The 18,951-nt window shown below is 28.4% G+C and overlaps 1 protein-coding gene across 2 annotated transcripts; it reads right to left on the reverse strand.

Moving 5' to 3' along the window:
* Window positions 6,115-8,620, reverse strand: LOC109329487 (B3 domain-containing transcription factor NGA1-like). Of its 2 annotated transcripts, XR_002105539.1 has the most exons (4): window positions 8,524-8,620; window positions 7,841-8,003; window positions 6,250-7,465; window positions 6,115-6,214 (listed from the first exon to the last, which is right to left on the reverse strand). XR_002105539.1 is itself a non-coding variant. In XM_019563169.1 (3 exons), exons 2-3 carry the CDS (start codon window positions 7,974-7,976, stop codon window positions 6,324-6,326), a joined length of 1,278 nt encoding a protein of 425 aa, XP_019418714.1. In that variant the 5' UTR covers window positions 7,977-8,003; window positions 8,524-8,620; the 3' UTR covers window positions 6,115-6,323. The 2 variants fall into 2 exon arrangements, 1 of the variants encoding a protein (XP_019418714.1); XM_019563169.1 differs by having other exon boundaries at window positions 6,115-7,465.

The following is an 18,951-nucleotide window of genomic DNA, read 5'->3' on the forward strand; positions in this document are numbered from 1 at the left end:
ACTCTATATAATACTATTCTCACATTCTACTTTGCTTTCCACATCAATGTAAATTATCTCTTGAAAGAAATTTAAATACAATCAACATTGATATATCCTCATTACTTTCTAAATTATAAGTGTAGGTTAAATTAGTCTTTAATTTTAGGAAATTATTATTTTGCTCCCTGGAATTATAAGGACGGGCCATATAGTTAGGCTCTTAAATATTGATACAAGTACAAAATTAGGCCTATTTGATTGATGAATTATCATAGTTGCAGGACTAAAATAAACTTACAATTTCAAGGGTTAAAATAGTAATCTATCCTAAAACCCATTATAACAAATTACTAGCCGGTATAATCAAATTCACATTTAAATCAACATGAGTAAGTATTTTTTTTTAAAAAAAAAATGGTAAATGGCTTTCATACATTATTGATTATTTAACTAATGCCCTTAGCAGGAAATATGAGCGAATATAGGTCGGGTTGGGTTGGATATGACTTGTTCCTTATTTGACCCTAAATGTTGGTTGAAACATTTTTTAAACCAAAATTGACCCTTGACTTATGGCTATCTCGAATACAAATATAAGTCGGACCAACTTTTGAACTCGAATTGGACTATAGATCCAATTAAATATAATCCATACATTTTTTGATAAAATTTTCTTAAAACTACTTATTAGTATAGACATTTAATTTAACATATGAAATGTTATATGTAGATATTTTATTAATTACATATATGTATATATGATGAAAAGAATCAATAATATTAATCATTTACCTGCCCTAAATACTGTTCGGATCTAATCTTTGAACCGAATTTGACCCTACACACAATGAAACTCGATTATATTCGAGTCGGATCATATTCAAGTCCTACTGTGATCGAAGTGGGTAGGATCAGATCATTATCATTGTAGGAAATATAAATTAAAGTTGCTTATCTTAAGTCACTATTGGGACCAAGGATTCGATCACATGTATCCTTTCCCTCCCCAGTATTTGGCTGCATGGTCCTCAACCACAATCAATGTGCATGAATCTGACCCCTTATCCTATATTTTCATAAAGATAAGAATAGAATTATATTAAACATTTTTCCCATATATGTTGTTCAAAGTAAGATAAGGATATGAGAAAATTGTTCTATGTTGATAGAATAGAAGTTTATTACACTATGGATGAATACAATACAAAAAAACGTAACATCAACAATGCATACTCAAAATACACAATGAATAAAGTGATACATACACATTAATATGAGATCAATTTTTTATGAGAAAGATATATATATATTAACAGTGTAAAAGTTTTTTACACTGTTATCGTATTATCCATCATTTACTTTTATTCATGATTGACTTCCAAAAAAAGTAATTCAAAATGAACGATAAATGATGCACTAACTATGTATATATCTTTACACTATCAATATAAATTTAATACTCTTTTTTTATATATGGTAAAATGGAAGATTGTAATATCAATTTATTTTCACCATAAAGATTTATACATAACCAATAAATTATTTATCATTTATTTGTATTACTTTTTAAGTCAATAATAATTAAACATGAAAAGTTGATAATACTACATTTCATTTGTATTACTCATATATTGTCCCAACATAATTTTTTTTGGTGTGAAAGTGGAATGTGGTCCAAAATTATATAATGATTTGGATTGATATGACTGATGGACACTTCATGTGTCCAATGATCAAATTTCCACTTAATTAATGGAAGGCCAACATGAGAAGTTAAAGGGTGAAGAGCCTCTAACTTTATGGTACAAGCTGCTTTATATTTATTGTATAAATAATAATGCAAGCCTCCTTGTCCAATTAATTAACCCTTCAATTGAGATCTAAGATTACTTGGGTATGGGTAGTGTGAAGTTTGTATTAGGGATAGTAACTTTCAAACCTTTCAACGTATGTTTATTTGTTTTTAGTTTCCCACATGTATCCTTGTACTGGAGGCGATCATGTCCGAGCCGGAAACATCTACAGGTACATGAGGCTAACTTTCCCAACAGACATTTTTCCTATCCACAAGACTCGAACCCGAGACCTTGCTTAAGGGGAATCAAGCATGTGTATGCTTATTGTTTGTGTAGACATGTTTTATTTATACAAATGTACTTTAATATCGAGTAACGCAACTTGATACCCCATTAACTAATTTATATTTTTTAATATGAAGGGTATCTTCTTACCTTTTGGTCATTTTCCGAATCTAGCAATGCCTTATACCACTAAATTAACACCTTGTTGGTACAACTTTCAATTTTGACTTTATACAAATTCAATAACAAGTGAAATACAATATTAAATCACACTATTGAAGTTAAATGATATTAACATTTTATATAATGATCCATTCAAGTTTTGCACACATGTTCGTGTATGATAGAGCACATTATATTAATCCTATGTTGTTGTTTTATGAATTATTCACCTTACCCAATTCAAATATTATCTCAAAGTTGTGATATAACAAAGTAATTCAAATTGCTTGGTGTTAAGAAACTAACCATAACAACTTAACCTCTTAGCAATGTCCAACATTATCAAAATCATTTATACCTATTATTTAATTGAAAAGTAGATTAATACTACAAAAAGGGGTTATTTTTTCACAAAATAAAATGGGGACAAATTTTGTACAATAGAAAAATATGTGAGACTAAAACACCACATTATAACTTTTTGTGCCATGTAGAGTGACACTTCTAATGCCATGATGGATAATATTTGCCACATAAGCAATTCTATTAAGGATTTGGATGGAAATATAATGGAATGAGAATATAAGTTGGAACCAAAATCACAAAAAAAATAGTAGAACCAAAATATAAGTGTTCAAAATTGAACTTGAAAACCATATTTTTTTGGTATAAATTGTTGAGTATTTTAGGTGTGTATAATATAGTGAATGAGTCTCACATTAAAATTAAATGAATAAATACATTAAAGAAAACATATAAGTAAAAAGAATTATAAACTTTATATTTTAGATTTTGGATTAAGAAAACTATAACAATGATGAATATTTTAATGGAGAGGCCTTGATCCCATCCAATATTTTTTATTAAAAAACTCTTGTGTTAGGCCTTTTCTCCTATACGAATTATAGTGAAATGTATTGAGATTTATGAGATCAAATACTACACCCACATTGATGACAACCACCATTATTTCGACCATGTAATACCCTAATTTTAACGTGTGACCTTGAGTCCATAAATATATTGAGCATGATATCTACCAGCTTAAATATTTCATATATATAAAGGAAAACTTTTTACGACTCGAACCCATGACCTCAAAGATAAATAGTCATTATTCCCATGACCATCACCTCCACCACCTTAATATCACTATAATATCACCATCTTGATCACCCAAAAAATTAAATATATCAATAGAAGCTACTAGATCCCAAAAAATAATGAATGAAGGAAATTGGGAGCAAGTATATTTACTTGGAGTTAATATGTAAAATCATATATTTATTCTTATAGGAAAAACCCATAATTTATTTTGCCCCTTTTGCATAAAACACCCTTATAGCTAGAAAACAAATAGAAAAGTATATGAACTCAATTATGGTGAGAGTGCCACGATATAAATGACAAACATTGTCTTATATACATTCATACACTAAACTTTGGAAGAAAAATATATACTACTGATATTTGCAGATAACTTTGACAAATTCCTCTCTACCTATTTTTTATAAATATATAATTATGCTGTAAATTTGATATAAATTTTTTTTTACTGTAAATAACATCACTCAAAAAAATCTTCATAATTATTACTATTTATAGCTTTAAATATATGGATACATCTCCCACTATATATCATATAGTGAATATTTGAATTATATAGTCTTGGTGCACTTATTCTAATTTTTTAGATATAACATCCATTTATATGTGAGTTTACAAGTTTAGTACTACTTAATATTTAACACCCAATAATTCAATCATATTCACTTATTCAAATAGTAAAATCAAAACAAACCAATTCTTAATTTAATGAGTACCAAACACAAAATCTAAATACTAAATCAAATAAAACAATTTACAATTTTAGTTGACAACATTACCTAGATTTGTGTCATCCTTCTTACCTTGAAACATGCATTAGAAATATACAACTATAACTAAGCTTTTATCCTATTAGGTGAGTCAGCTATATAGATTGAACGATATACCATAATATTTTATAAATAGTATCTAAGATACTCTTATCATTTCAACAACAACAAAAAAGCATCACATTCAAGTGTGTGTAACAAAGGAAAAGTCCTACTCATACATGTCAGTCTTATCTCCCTTAGTTAATTACTATGGATCTTACGGTTTTCTATACATTTCACTTTAATTTAATTTGCTTTCTATTATCACACTGTAACAACATAACATTGTTTAATCTCTCCTTTTTATGCTATGAACAGTCTATTTGTAATTAATGTGATGCTAATAAAACTTGGAAAATATGATTCAATCAAGTATATGTATATAATTAAATGTCTTTCAAGCAAAATGGTATATATGTACGAGCATTGGTTCAAGTGGTACATGTTTGATTCCCCTTAAGCAAGGTCTCGAGTCTTGTGGATGGAAAAAATGTCTGCTGGGAGAGTTAACCCCACGTACCTGTAGATATTTCCGGCTCGGACAGGATTGCCTCCAGTGCGATGATACATGTGAGAAACAAAAAAAAATTATATTTGGGTAAACCTCAATTGTTTTACAAGAGAAAAAAACTTCAATTTGTTATTATTATCATCACATTTTATGTCCTCTATATATAGTTTATATATAAATGATAAACTAGTACTTGGTCATAACCTAAATTAAGTTCCTTGACTTTATTCAATTGATACATATATATTTTTAAACTATATTTTTTTAACCAATGAGAGAATAAAACATACGGATAAAACATAAGGATATATAATATAACACAAGTCTTTGAAGGATAAATAATTTGTATGTATACAATTACGATAAGCAAAGTATCATAGATCAGAAACAATATACACATAATTATAATTAGAATGCTTACTCTATCAACCTTTAGAGGTGAAGCATTCTAAGTAGTGATGATCCAGACAAAAAGGCTAGTTGCTAGCTGCTGAATATGTATATATTGTCGGACCAGAATACGACCGATGAGCCTTCAATTACCATAGAGTTCCATTGTTATCGGGGTATGGGAAGAGTGGAGAGTCACAAGTGAAACACCATGTCTTGAACCAAAACCTCAGGATTAGTTTCGGAGTTGGATTTTGGAGGGGAAAGAAGGGAAATAGAAGGCTTGGGAGTCATCTCACAAGTGTAATTCATGGCTCCCAAGCCTTTTCTTCCCCTCCAAAATCAAACTCTCAAACTAACTCTTAAGGAATTAGTTTCATAGGTATTTTCTGCTTATAAACTTTTTCACTCCTCCTTTAATATTCAACGTAGGATTTCACAATTGAATAAACCAAAAAACTATAGTATAATTAAAGAGAAGATAAGGAATATCATTAAAAATAACTAGTGGTATCAATAAATGATATATATAGTAACCAAATATGGATGAAAGAGCAGAAAAAAATCACTTTTTCTTACAGTTGTAACAACTTTCTGCTCATTATCACTGCAAAGCTAAAATTGCTAACTAAGCAGAAACAGAAGCAACAGTGTTATGATCCACATCAACCCAACAAAGCTAACAGAAACACATTAGAAGAACAAAGAAGAAAGCAACAAGCTTTTCTGTGAACCATTAAATGCAATGAAAAGAGAGAGAACACAAAGATTAAATATATATATTGATGCAACAACACACCTAGATATACCATATGGTTTAATAAGGTTGGATATTATAGTAATGTTATATATCTTATGTAAATTATCATGATAAACATAATATAATATATATTTATATTCTATTATATATACACAATTGAACGGTCTAATGAAATTCATTTCCTAATTAACACTTTGAAGAGCTTAAGATATACTAGAAAGTTCAAATAATGATAAACAGTGATTACTGATGAAAAGAAGAAGAAAATGATGAAGAAAGTTTAGGGAGCAAGGTTTTTCTTTTGTAGCTGGTGAGACAAAGAGAAGAAAAACAATGAAAGTGCTGCAAAAGAAAGTGTAGAAAAAGCAAAACCAACTAACTTAGAAACTATATATCTCCTTCATTATTACTTTGCTCATCAATTCTTCTAATCATTCACCTCACTTCTTGTATTGCAAAGATGGATCCAAATCAAAAAGCACTGAAGTTGAAGATGAAGTTGAAGATGGCAACAAGCATTATTTTGAATCATCATTTGGTGATGAAGAAGAACATTCCATGTTCACCCCAAATAGCCTTAACATTTTTCCTGAATTACTAGCACTACTACTAGCAATACCTACACCACCATTTTGTGGATTTTGTTGATAAGTAACTGGCACAGAATCAATGATCATAGGAGCAATAATATTCCCTCTCATATCTTGCAAGCTTTGGTCACCAATTTGATGCATTGACATTGATGGTGTTGACCTTAAGTAACCTAGTCCACTTCCACTGCAACCATCATAGTATTGCTGATGAAATTGTAGTTCTTGTTGATGAGAGGTATTATACATAGTGCTATTATAGTTGAAGCTATGATGAAAATGATCGTTATTGTGGCGAGGAGGAAGCATAGTAGTAGTAGTAGTAGGAGTTGTTGCATTCGGAGAAGGTAAAGAGTATAATCTTCCACCACCCCAAGGAATAGAATAATGATTTGGAAGAAACAAGGGTGAGATAATTGTTGTTTGTGAAGGATCATGAAGAAGAAGATTATTATTATTATGAGCATGATGATGATTATCACTTCTTCTTTTCCAATCTATATACAATCTATGTCTATCTAAATCACCAACGCCACGTTTGAATGAAACAATGTCACCAGAATCAAGCTTCTTATCCTTAACAAAACGGCTCCATCCTTTTGTCATAACATAGCTTTGACTACTATTCCAATAAGAGTACCTAAACCTCCATAATTTCCCATTTCTGTCTTCAAAGTTTAAGAGAAGACCCTTTTCATTTGATGATGAATCAAGTGGAAAATACTTTTCAGCATGTTGTTTTGGTATCACAAGTCTGTTCAATTTCCCTACATCACTTGGTGTTACAACTTTATCAAACATGTGTTCTTTCTCCACATTATTATTATTACTACTAATTCTTCCCTCATTGTTGGTTGAAGATATTGATGAAGAACAAGTGGCATCATTAGGAGTAGTAGTACTTCCACAACCACCACCAATTACTACTCCTTGTTGAAATTTTGCTTCATTATTGTTCTTGTTTTTGTTACTTCCTAGTGACAAATCCAACAACTCTAACTTCTGATGCTGCTGTTTTCTTTGAATCATCAAATTGTAGTTGGAAGTTGCTGCATCTTGTTCATGTAACCCTAACAAACATAATTTAATGGTGAGAGATTTAGATTAATCATCATGATCATGAAACATCCTCAACCATATATAGTACTATATGATTAAGATGAGTATTTATTTATCAATTTTTTTACTTTTGTGTTCATGATGAATATCTATTTAGGAATTGAATAAAAATATATAATTTTTCATGAAAAAGAAAACCAAGTTTATCACTTCTCAAAATAATAAATATTATTATTTCATCACTACTTTTTTATGATTTCTGAACTGATATTTATGAACACAGAATAGAAAAATTGTTTTTTTTTATTATTATATATGGTGATGAGGACAAGGAGTTATAATATAATTTGTTGCATAGGGAGAAGAAAAGGAACATAAGTGCTTACTGCTACTACTTTCTTCTCTTGGGATTGTAATATTATCTTCTTCTTCTTCTTCTGCAGTTGCTGCTACTTCCTCATCAAATTCTTCTTCTTCTTCTCTGCTATCAGAATACCCTTTAACTTGTTGAATCAAATCCATGAAATTATCACTGACCCACCTTCAATTCTGTTAATAATAATAATAATAATAATATATAAACCTCTGGATCTAAGAAAAACAATAATATAATAGAAAGAATAAAATGAAATGAAATGAAATATGATTATATTACTATATAAATTAAGGGAAGAGGGTAGGAATGGAAAAAATAAAATAAAAAAAGACCAAATTGAATTTGAGTATATATAAAGAAGATAATATATTATGAGGTCAAATAATTAAAACCTTACCAATAAGTAATATTATATAGTATGAAGAAGATATTTAACCCAGAATTTCCTGATATAAAGAAAAACAAAAGGAGGATCTCTTCTTAGTACACAAAAATTTATAAAAAGTTGGTGTGTGCTTATAAATTTTGACAACAATTTTCAAAGTTCAAACCCTAAAGAAAGACAAGCCATGAAGAATTCAACAAAAAAACATTGTTGTTGTTATTGTTGACCTACAAAGAATAATTGAGAGAGAGATAGGAAGAGAAAGAATTCATGTCATGTGGGGTTTTAGTTAACAAGTATATAGTTACCTTCACATGAAGCTTCTTTACAACTAGGAAAATCAGCAAAAAAAATCTTTCAGCTTTATTATTCTTAAGAAAGAGAACATGAAAGAGAAATGAATAGATAGATAGATGCATAGAGAGAAGGGATTACTACAATTACGTGGGGCCCATGAATAATGTTGGTAATGTGTTTGTATGTGGTTCTTGATAGGAGAGTTGTTGTTTTTACACTTCCTTATCACGATTAAAATGTTATTACATGTAGGGTTATGAGAATTTCGGACTGGATTGGACAGTCAGACTAGTAAGATCGCTATACGGATTTAAAAACGGCTTTGGTTTTTAGTCTTGACCGAATGAGTAGTTTGACCAGTTTGAACCGGGGAAATTACGATCCGACCGTGCTAAACCCGGTTAAACCATAATAACTCGGGAAGTTAAAATGATGGTTCACTTAAAATTTTAAAAAATGGAATGTTGGTCTAATGTTTTGTTTTACTTTAGTTCAAGAAAAGATCGAGATATGTTAGTTCAATATAATTATATAAAATTTTACACTTATATATTTATATATAAAAATAATTAATTATATATTAAATCAACCATCCGATCAGACAGTTTAACTGGTTAAACCTAATACGAGACATCATCCGGTTTGATATCCGACTAAAGTTTCATAACATTAATTATATTTATACCTAAAAGATAAAAAACGTCATAATGTTATTTTTTCTTTTACTTTTGTTTGCAGGGTTGTCTCCAATAATGAAGAGGATCTTCCCCATATTTGAGCAACTTGTGGTTTTCATCATATTTGGTATAATTTGTACCATAATATATGCTTCTGGCTTGAGATTAAAAGGAAAGTTGTTCCAAAAGTAATGACCTTATAACTCTCTTAATTTTTCATACTTATATGAAAGGGGGAAAAAGATTAAGGTATAGGGCTAGCTAATTACTCAATTGATAAAATTCTTTGAGTTTACAAGTAGCCACAGTACTTTTTAGGATGCATATTTTTAGTTACATTTTTATTATCCTATCATGAAGTTATTATTATCATGGGTTTGTTATCAAATTATCCTTTTATTATCTAAAAATAATACATTTTTCCTTAGAAGATTAAGAATAGAATTTGGTAACTATATAGTTTGTGACAATTTAAGATGACATTGTATTTGTACCCTTATAAAACAATTATATGAAGGATTCAATTAAATGCTGAAGCACTAAAACTTTTAATTTGCACTTGAATGCAAAGACTAGTATCTTATATCTTATTAGTTAAATTAGATATGGTTTTCATAGTAATAGCTATATAAAAACTCTCACTTGCTCAAATCTAAAGAAGGTTATTATATATAGTCTTACCCTTACAAATTAAATTATTTTCTGCTCATGATATTCATATCCCAAGGCAAGAATTTAGCATGCTATGTTTGCCCTCCCTATAACAACTATATGAAAAATAATATATAAGATATATATATATATATAATATGAGATCTGTTTATACCCAAATTAAATTACATTATTTACACTTAATTTCAGCTCTTCATTTTCTTAAATCCAACGGACCAAATGAGTGAAACTTAAAAGTTATTTAAGATTTCGTTTTCTCTCTCTCATCATTTATTGTACTCACCCATTTGGTTAGTTGGATCTAAGAAAATGGGTTAGTGAGATTGAGTGTAACCAGTGTAACTTAATTTAGGTGTAAACGGATTCATCCTCACATATATGTAAAGAGGGATCCGTTTACACCCAAATTAAGTTACACTGGTTACACTCAATCTCAGTCACCCATTTTTAATACATATATGTGAGGAGGCTCCGTTTACACCCAAATTAAGTTAAACTGGTTACACTCAATCTCAGTCACCCATTTTCTTAGATCTAACTGACCAAATGGGTGATTGCAATAAATGATGAGAGAAAAAAAAAATCTTAAATAACTTTTAAGTTTCACTCATTTGATCCGTTGGATTTAAGAAAATGGAAGGCTGATATTTTTTTTTTTATCAGCAATGAAAACTTTATTAATCAAGAGATAAAATATTAGGAGAACAAGTGGTACTCCTATCCACTGAATCTCAGAAATTAACAAAAAGAATGCTGGAATTAAGTGTAACTTAAATTGGGTGTAAACAAATCTCTTGAATATATATAAGATAATGATATTTATTAATTTGTTTATTGATCTAATAAAGGTAAGGGGTTATCTATATGGGTAGCTAGTAATAGAGTGTGGGTATAGAGGAAATGGCAATGGTGTGGTAGAGAAGAGAGTATACAATGTTAGGTTTGTTTTGAGTTTTATTTTTTGACTTTTGGTGTTATTCATTGTGCATGCTTTGCTGTACAATGGTCCCAACTGTAAGGAGAGCAAAATAAAGGCCAAATAGTTAAATCAAGTGAGAATTCTTGCAGGCACTCTTCTCCCATTGCTTCTCTCTATATAATATATAATATAATCCGAAAAGAATCAGCTCCCGTATTGGAAAGACAAATTATTACTTTTGTATTTGTATTTAGAGGTAATATTAATATTTCATTGTATCACTAAGATAAAAGTGGTAATATAATGTTATTTTTCTTGTTGTTTTGGATATACTTATCTCTCTAGGAGAAGATTCTAATCTTAACTCAATATAATCTACTTATCTTGATCTCTATGAGCATATCATAACTCAATATATTCTACTGATATCTCCCGGACAGGATCCTAACTCAATATAATTTCCAAATTTCGATCCAGAAATTATTGTATGATTATGATTCAACCATCTCAAATATATCTTTTTAAATAAATTTATTGCTTAACTCATTAATTTATGACCAACAAGCTAAATATATATTCAAGACCATTAATTTATGAACATATAAAGAAAACTTCCTACTTTCTTTACTTTATCTTCTATTCCCTTTTCTTCTCTTCATTCTATCAATTCATTTCATTTAGTCCCCCCTGTGTGTCCTAAAGAATCAATATTCCCTCTAAAATATACATCTTGTAATAATAAATGAGTTATAATGAGGTATGAAAATTATCTCTTGCAAAACAATAACTTCTTCAACACCAAAGTTCCCTTCATATTTATTAATATCCCCAAACCCAAAAAGGCCAAATATTCTCCTTTTTTTAATTCTAGCATTTAATATTGTTCCAAAATTGCTAGTTTTCTTATCCCATTTACCATCATAATTGTTATAATGTTTAAATTTTTTGTTGTTATATTCAATATATTTACTTCTTATTTTTTGGAGTTTCTTTGCAACATATAAAAAACTTTTTAGCTTTGTTAAATCAGAAAAAGAAAACTTTCTAGCTTATTATTCCAAGTGCTTGATTTTTATTGTTTTTACCGGGATTTGTATACTTCATTTGTAGTAAAAGAAAGTACGATCAAACATTTTATCTTTCTTATTATTTCTATCAATATTTTGTTGAAAAAGTTATCCAATTTTTTTAATATACAGACTTATAGTATAAAAAACATTTTTGAATGGGAATTGTTAAGAGATTTACCCCTTAAAAATATTGAGACAAAAACTATCCTCCCAAGTTTTTTAGAATAATTTTTATGAGTGCTTATAGTTTTCTAAAATTTAAATGTTTTTCTTACAATATAAATTTATTCCGAGTGCTTAACATGGATGGAAAACAAGTATTAGAAGGATGAAATAAGCAGAAAATGTTCACACTACGTATTAGCTTTAAAAAAATCCAACGTGGAAAATCACTACTCTAATTTTAGCAATATTTAATAACATCCAAAAAAATTCAGACAAAATAATAAAGAGAACATCCTTTTATTGTCTTCTATTCCAATTTCAAGTACTATAGGTGGACAATATTTATATATCCATCCGTATGTACGAATATACATGTGGTGAGGTTTCATTCATACGGGTAAAATGAATTCAGAAAATAATTTTTTTTAGAAAATGCATAAAGTTGAAATTAATGCAAGTATGTATTTATATTATTGTCTGTGTTTGATCTAGATAGTATGTGATCTAGATATTTAATGTAGAGTTTATATATTAAGTGTAATATTTATCTACTCAGTTTAAAGCTATAATTCTTGAATATTTAATATTATTCTTCAAAATTATGAAGATTCTACCTGTGTATCCACACTAAGGCTAACATTTGCTATCAATATTATGAACCAATGGAACATAAAACAAATCACTCTAAAACTAAAATTTCTTACCCACAAAATTTATCTTTTGAGTTATTCGTGTTTTGGTTAAAATCAAAATAATTAATTTTTTATTGTTTTTAGATTTTGTGTTATATTTCTTTATTTTATATAACATCAATTATAATATAGAGCTACTTAAACTAGATTATGTGATTTGGATTATTTTCTGATTCAGATTATAGAGGTAATCTTATCCAAACATGTTTCATATTAAGTAGAGAAAAAATATATGTGCAGACAATATATAAATTTTTACTGTGAATGATATATAAATTTTTATTATAAATGATGTATTGATAGTATATATGAGTTTGCACGTCAAACCCCGAAAGAAGATGACTTAGTGGGAGGTTATATTTAATCTATGCAGAAGAGATTATATCCTTGGAATTTGGAAACAAAGCATGCATAAAAAAATTGCATTGGCTTAATTTAGTTCTGTTGGGTGAATAGAGAAAGCTCTTGGTACAAGGAGATTATACTGTGTAAGTTAGGGTCAATTAAAGCAAGGAATGGTGATTTTATTCCTAGCTATTTATCTTTGTATCATAGCTCTAATATTTTAGCACCTAGGTGTGGTTTCATGATTAGTGGACTGGTTTATTGATGGGCTAGGAAAAAAGTGGGTAGTAGTATCAAAAATCATTTTTTTGGAGGATGTTTGGCATGAGAGTAAAGTGTTTTAAATTGTCGTATACGATCATAATTATGATCGTAAAATTACAGTTTTGTAAGTTTTTGTAATGAGAAGATAATTATAATTGTGACTATATTTTTTTTAAAATTTACGGTAGATGCAATTGTAACCGCAATTTAAAATACGAGTGTAATAGCTTGAATGATCTCTTTTTGGTTTAGGTTGGAATATTTAGTGGTGTATGAGACTTTTTACTAGGAGTAGGAGTTATTATTGCATGTGCATGGTCACATGATTCAACATGATGTTATTATCCTATTAATTTGAGTTATTTATTTCTTTATATTCTCCTAGTTGGATTATTGTCATATACTTATCAACTTATGGAAATCTCAAATTCCATCAAAGATTTTTGCCTTTTCTTGACCATTAGTCTTGAGTTCATTCCGTTACTTTTTCATAATATCTCCTATTCTTTTTGGACAAGGAACTAATCTCTTTCGGAGTGCATGACTGACCTTCCTAATAAATGTTGCTTCCAGGAATCGAACCTGTGATCTTTTGATTATTCTGAGAATCTAGTGAAGCCTTATACCACTATACCAACATCTTGTTAATTTGGTTGCTGACAAACTTGCACCTACATGGACTAAATAAGTTGTTGGTGGCTTTATTGGAGAAAATTAGCACATTTTGATATGATCCCCCTACTCTTTCAAGTCCATGGGCAAGAGCTTGATCACTTAATTTAAACTTTGACCCACTTTTTAGTCATCTTCTTGAAGTTCCATGAATGTAGTTGTAAAAAGCATCACACAAGGATGTTGGTTGAAACTCCAAATTCCTTTCACTTTTTTGCTCCCCAAATTTTCAAGGTACAAACATGGCCTTTGCTTAGTGACTTAAAGTTTAAAAGAGTGTGATATAGCATTATTTTATTCTAAGATTTAGTTTGCCTAACTTAATTTGATTTCATGCAATATTTTCATTCACGAAGTTTCAGAAATCAAATGTCCTTTCCATATATATATATATATAGGAGAGACTTATCATTATTTATTTGGGTTATAAATATGAATCACTTGAAAAACTTGTTACTTAACCAATTGGAAGCTAAGTTCTTTCATTTCTACCTTTTTTTCATCTCATTTCTCAAAATGACATTGAGATCACATATTTTATTTCCTTAAATGGGTTTACATTGGTTTGATGATACATAGAGAATGTCATAATAATGCAAGTAAGAGAGCAACATGAAAGACATTGCTTAACATTGAATTTATTTTATCATAAATGAAAGAGCAAAAAAGAAATGTGTATTTCATTGATTGAATGAATTGAATGTATTGAATACAAAGAAATTAATCAACTTATTGTATGGAAAATATAAGAGACTTAACTATATTAAATTCATAACTAAGTAACTAATATATTTTATAAATGTTTTAATTATGAAAATTAAATTTACAATGATTACTTGTTATGTAAGATAAGTGAATTTAAACTAATTACTAGTCAATCCAATATTAACTCAAAATAACAAAAATATATTTCAAACACATTTCTTTCTCGCTTTCTATAATTGATGGAGAAGCAACAAGACATGCAGTAATAGAAAGCGATGGAAATCCAAATTCACTAATTTGATGAACCAATTCAATGCTAAAGAGGAACTAAAGGGGAAATATATTTCATACCCAAAAGAACGAGATAAAATTGACTTCATAGGTTCAATGTTTGATGTTACAAATACATATGTTATAATAATATAATATATTACTATGTTATCACCTTACTTATTTTGTATTTTAATCAATTGTATGGACTCTTAATAATTTTATTTGTTGTCTCAACAAGTGTCTTAAGAAAATTATGTAAAGAACACATAAGAAGGAAATTAACTAAATAAAATTAACTACAACCCTTCTCAAAATATAAAATATTATGGATTTGGATCCTCTCTAGCAACTATTAGTGGCGTAACCTCACATGGAGTATGATTTATATCATAAAACTTTTTACTTCTAGTCAACTCACATGGAGTTCAAATCCATTTCCAAAACTCTATGATTCATTTTTCTTTTTCTTAAACCTTTAAAACACTTTTAACATTCTTTCGTTTCCCCCATTTTGTTAATTACTTTATTGTCTTAATCCCCAAAGATAAGTATTTTTTTTATCAGCAATAAAAACTTTATTAATTTAGGGATAAAATAGATAGGAGAACAAGTGATATTCATATCCACGAAATCCATATATCAACAAAGAAAAAACAATATAATGGTTATTTCATCCAATCTATTAGTGAAACAGAGAAAAGAGGAAATCGAACATTGTAAATATAAGTATTGAGTACTCCAAGGAAATGACACACCCTTCTCACATGTTGATGACAAAAAAGGAAAGAAAAGAAGGGCATGACTAGATTCCCGTTAAGGATCTAGGGCAATTAAGACTTGGGAGGAAAGTGGTGCCACCTCCCTCACTCTTCTCCTTTTAGTTTTTAACACAAGCTAGTTTTTTAAAACAAAAAAGTGGAGCACTAGTGAATGTTATTCGTGGGGCATCTCATATTTTTAAGTAGGTGGATGTATATAATTTTTATACATAGAGGTGAAAAAGGATATTCTTTCCCAAGAAAATTTCGTCTTCATATTTATAATCAATCAAATTTCATAAAATAATATAAAAATATTAATTTTTGTTTTTAATTAAATGAAGTTTTGTAACGAGAATACAAAGTACGATAAAAATAATGACGTGTGATCGTCATTGATATAAAGGTTACAAAAGGGTTATCAAGATGGATTTAAGTTGGGTCGATTTGGATTAATGCCTAATTAAGCATATTTCATGTCCAAAAATTATCGACTAAACTCGATAATATTGAAACTATTTTTATTATGGTTGGTGGCCTTTTGTTTACATCTCTACTCATTTATTATTGGACCAATCTATCATCTCTAGCATATTTTTTGTATACATTAAATGAAGTGAAATTAACTTTTTTATAAAAGTTTTGTTGTTATTTATATTTTGTTTCAAAATTTCAAGGTATGTTAATTAGTTTTTCACAATTATAGTTTTATCCTCGTAAACTATTAGTTGTTATGATAAGGTTGTTATGATAAGGTGGAGATAGAAAATGATAAAGGTATAGTAGAAAACGTTTAACAATTTTCTTAAAAACAAAACAAAAAATTAACATTATTCTTCTTTAATGTAGAAAAACCTTGAAGAAGAGAGTTATATATATGCAAATGTAAGAGAATTGTTACATTTAAATAAAAACTCAAATTAGGGTCAAAAGAAAAATGAAAAATATTTGAGTAATATATATATATATATATATAATCAACTTCAATATTTTATTTTATTTTCGATAAGAAAAATATGTATTAAAAATGATGGAATTGTATTATTATTTGTTGGGAGATCTTCATCCATAAGTTATAACATTCCTCCATGGGCTAAGTGAAATAAGCATACAAGTGGGTTAGACACCACATCTTGACTCAAAATATTAAGGTATTAGATCTATGAGTTCATCTACGTATATGTTGTTTAACTCATTCATTTTTGCTCAATGTGAGACTTCTTCACTCACACTTGGAATACCCAACATTATTAGAGTTTGAACTCCAATGCTCACAATATATTACCTATCCTTACTACCAAATGAGCTAATTATCTTCTTAATCAATAATTTATTCAGTTTTGTGTGTTTTGCTCGATCTCATGTTAATTAGAAACTTAAATATTGTTCTAAATTTAATTTTTAGATTTCCTTTACATGATTTTGTTTAAAATTTAGAATGGTCCCAAACCATAGAATCCATACATATACATATGTCATGTGCCTACAATGAAGTACTTTAGTTTAGAGATAGTTATAGCTCATTGCAAAAGACAAAAGAATTGGCTTAGGTAAACAAACCTCGTACCAAAATGTGTATCATTTTATGTATCTATTTTATTTTTCATTAGTCTAAAAAATAAAATATGAGAATAAAGTATCTCGTGATATAAGGAGATAACTTATCTAATTCCGTCACCAAAATCATGACATGTGTCATATTTAATCAATTTCAACAAAAAATATTTCTAAAACTGAACAAAAAAGTATACAAGTCATACTTTTAGTTGATGGAGGAGATAAGTTATTTCATAGTATGATGAGACATTTTATTCTCATTAAATATATATATATATATTAATTTTACATTTTCTAACTAATAAGAAACAATAGGTATATGAAATGGTACACATTTTGAGATAAAAGATATACTCCCTAAACCAACCACAATTGAGGCTTCTTCTTCCATTATTCTTCTCATTTATTTCCTTCTCTTAAGGACAATGACTCACTCATAAATTCAACATTTATTTAGACTCGTTCTCAGTTTTAATTTGTTAGGTGATAGTTTAGGTTAAACAAAAACCTATTTTGATAGATTTTTAAAGGCTTAGCAATGCATTATAGCTTTCAACATGTTAAGGTAGGAGAAGACTAAATATAAACTAGTAATCTTCAAGGCATAGAGCTAGGTCAAAGTTTTAACAAATTATTCTAAAAATCATCCTAAACATAAAAAGTATTGTCTAACTCAATCACTTACTCAGTTTTATATGGATAGAAAGTAAGGTCACTTTCTTATTGTTAAAAGAGTTTTTTTGGGTTAATTTATTAGGGTGATATAACATTAAATAAATCATTTATCACTAATGAAATATAGTTTCTTTCTAATGTTTTTTTCTTGAAAATAAGCATGTATGTATATATGGGATATATGTAAACATTTATTTGCTAATCCCCTAGTCTAATATAAGCTAAGGAGACAAAGATTTCTTTTATCTCTTTCCACTATTAGCCATTTCTAAATCAATTTTAAGTTGTATAAAATAAAAATAAAAAAAGCACTTTTATATCCAACCAATTGATAACTATTTTAATATAACTACTTTAGGAGAATTTTTTTTAGAAGAATTTCCTAAACCTATACACGAGAATATATCATAAACATATCCAATTCACAAATTTTATTTGCAAAAATATTCAACTCTCCTACATCATCACATGGTGGTCCAGTTTATTTTTGAGCTATGTTCAAATACTATTTTTCTCAAGAAATTAAAATCCCATCCAAAACTTTTGTTTTGTGAAGTCTAAATTAGTTTATTATTAGAAAGGTAAGTTCTCTTTTTACTAGTTGTATACTAATTTTTTATTAGTAGTAATTGACTAAGTCATCAATAGGGTCATTCTGGCCTTAATTATATATCATTATTATACATATTAAGATATCAAAGGAAGATTTATGTCGTGCCAATTTACCTGTTCAAGATAGAGACATAGAAGATATGAAATTACAAATTAGGGTTAGCATGTTACAAGAACAAACTAATCCCATGGAGCTACTTTTATAATATGATATATGCTGTTCCATTACTTTTATATATATATATATATATATATATATATATGAGCACATCTTTTATCTCAAATTTTATATCACTTCATATATTCTTCTACTCTTATTGGTTATAAGATGTGAAATTATTATATATTTAATTCATGTTTTATTTCTATGACCAACGAGAATA

The sequence above is a fragment of the Lupinus angustifolius genome, chromosome LG16, assembly GCF_001865875.1.
Source record: "Lupinus angustifolius cultivar Tanjil chromosome LG16, LupAngTanjil_v1.0, whole genome shotgun sequence".
NCBI lineage: Eukaryota > Viridiplantae > Streptophyta > Magnoliopsida > Fabales > Fabaceae > Lupinus > Lupinus angustifolius.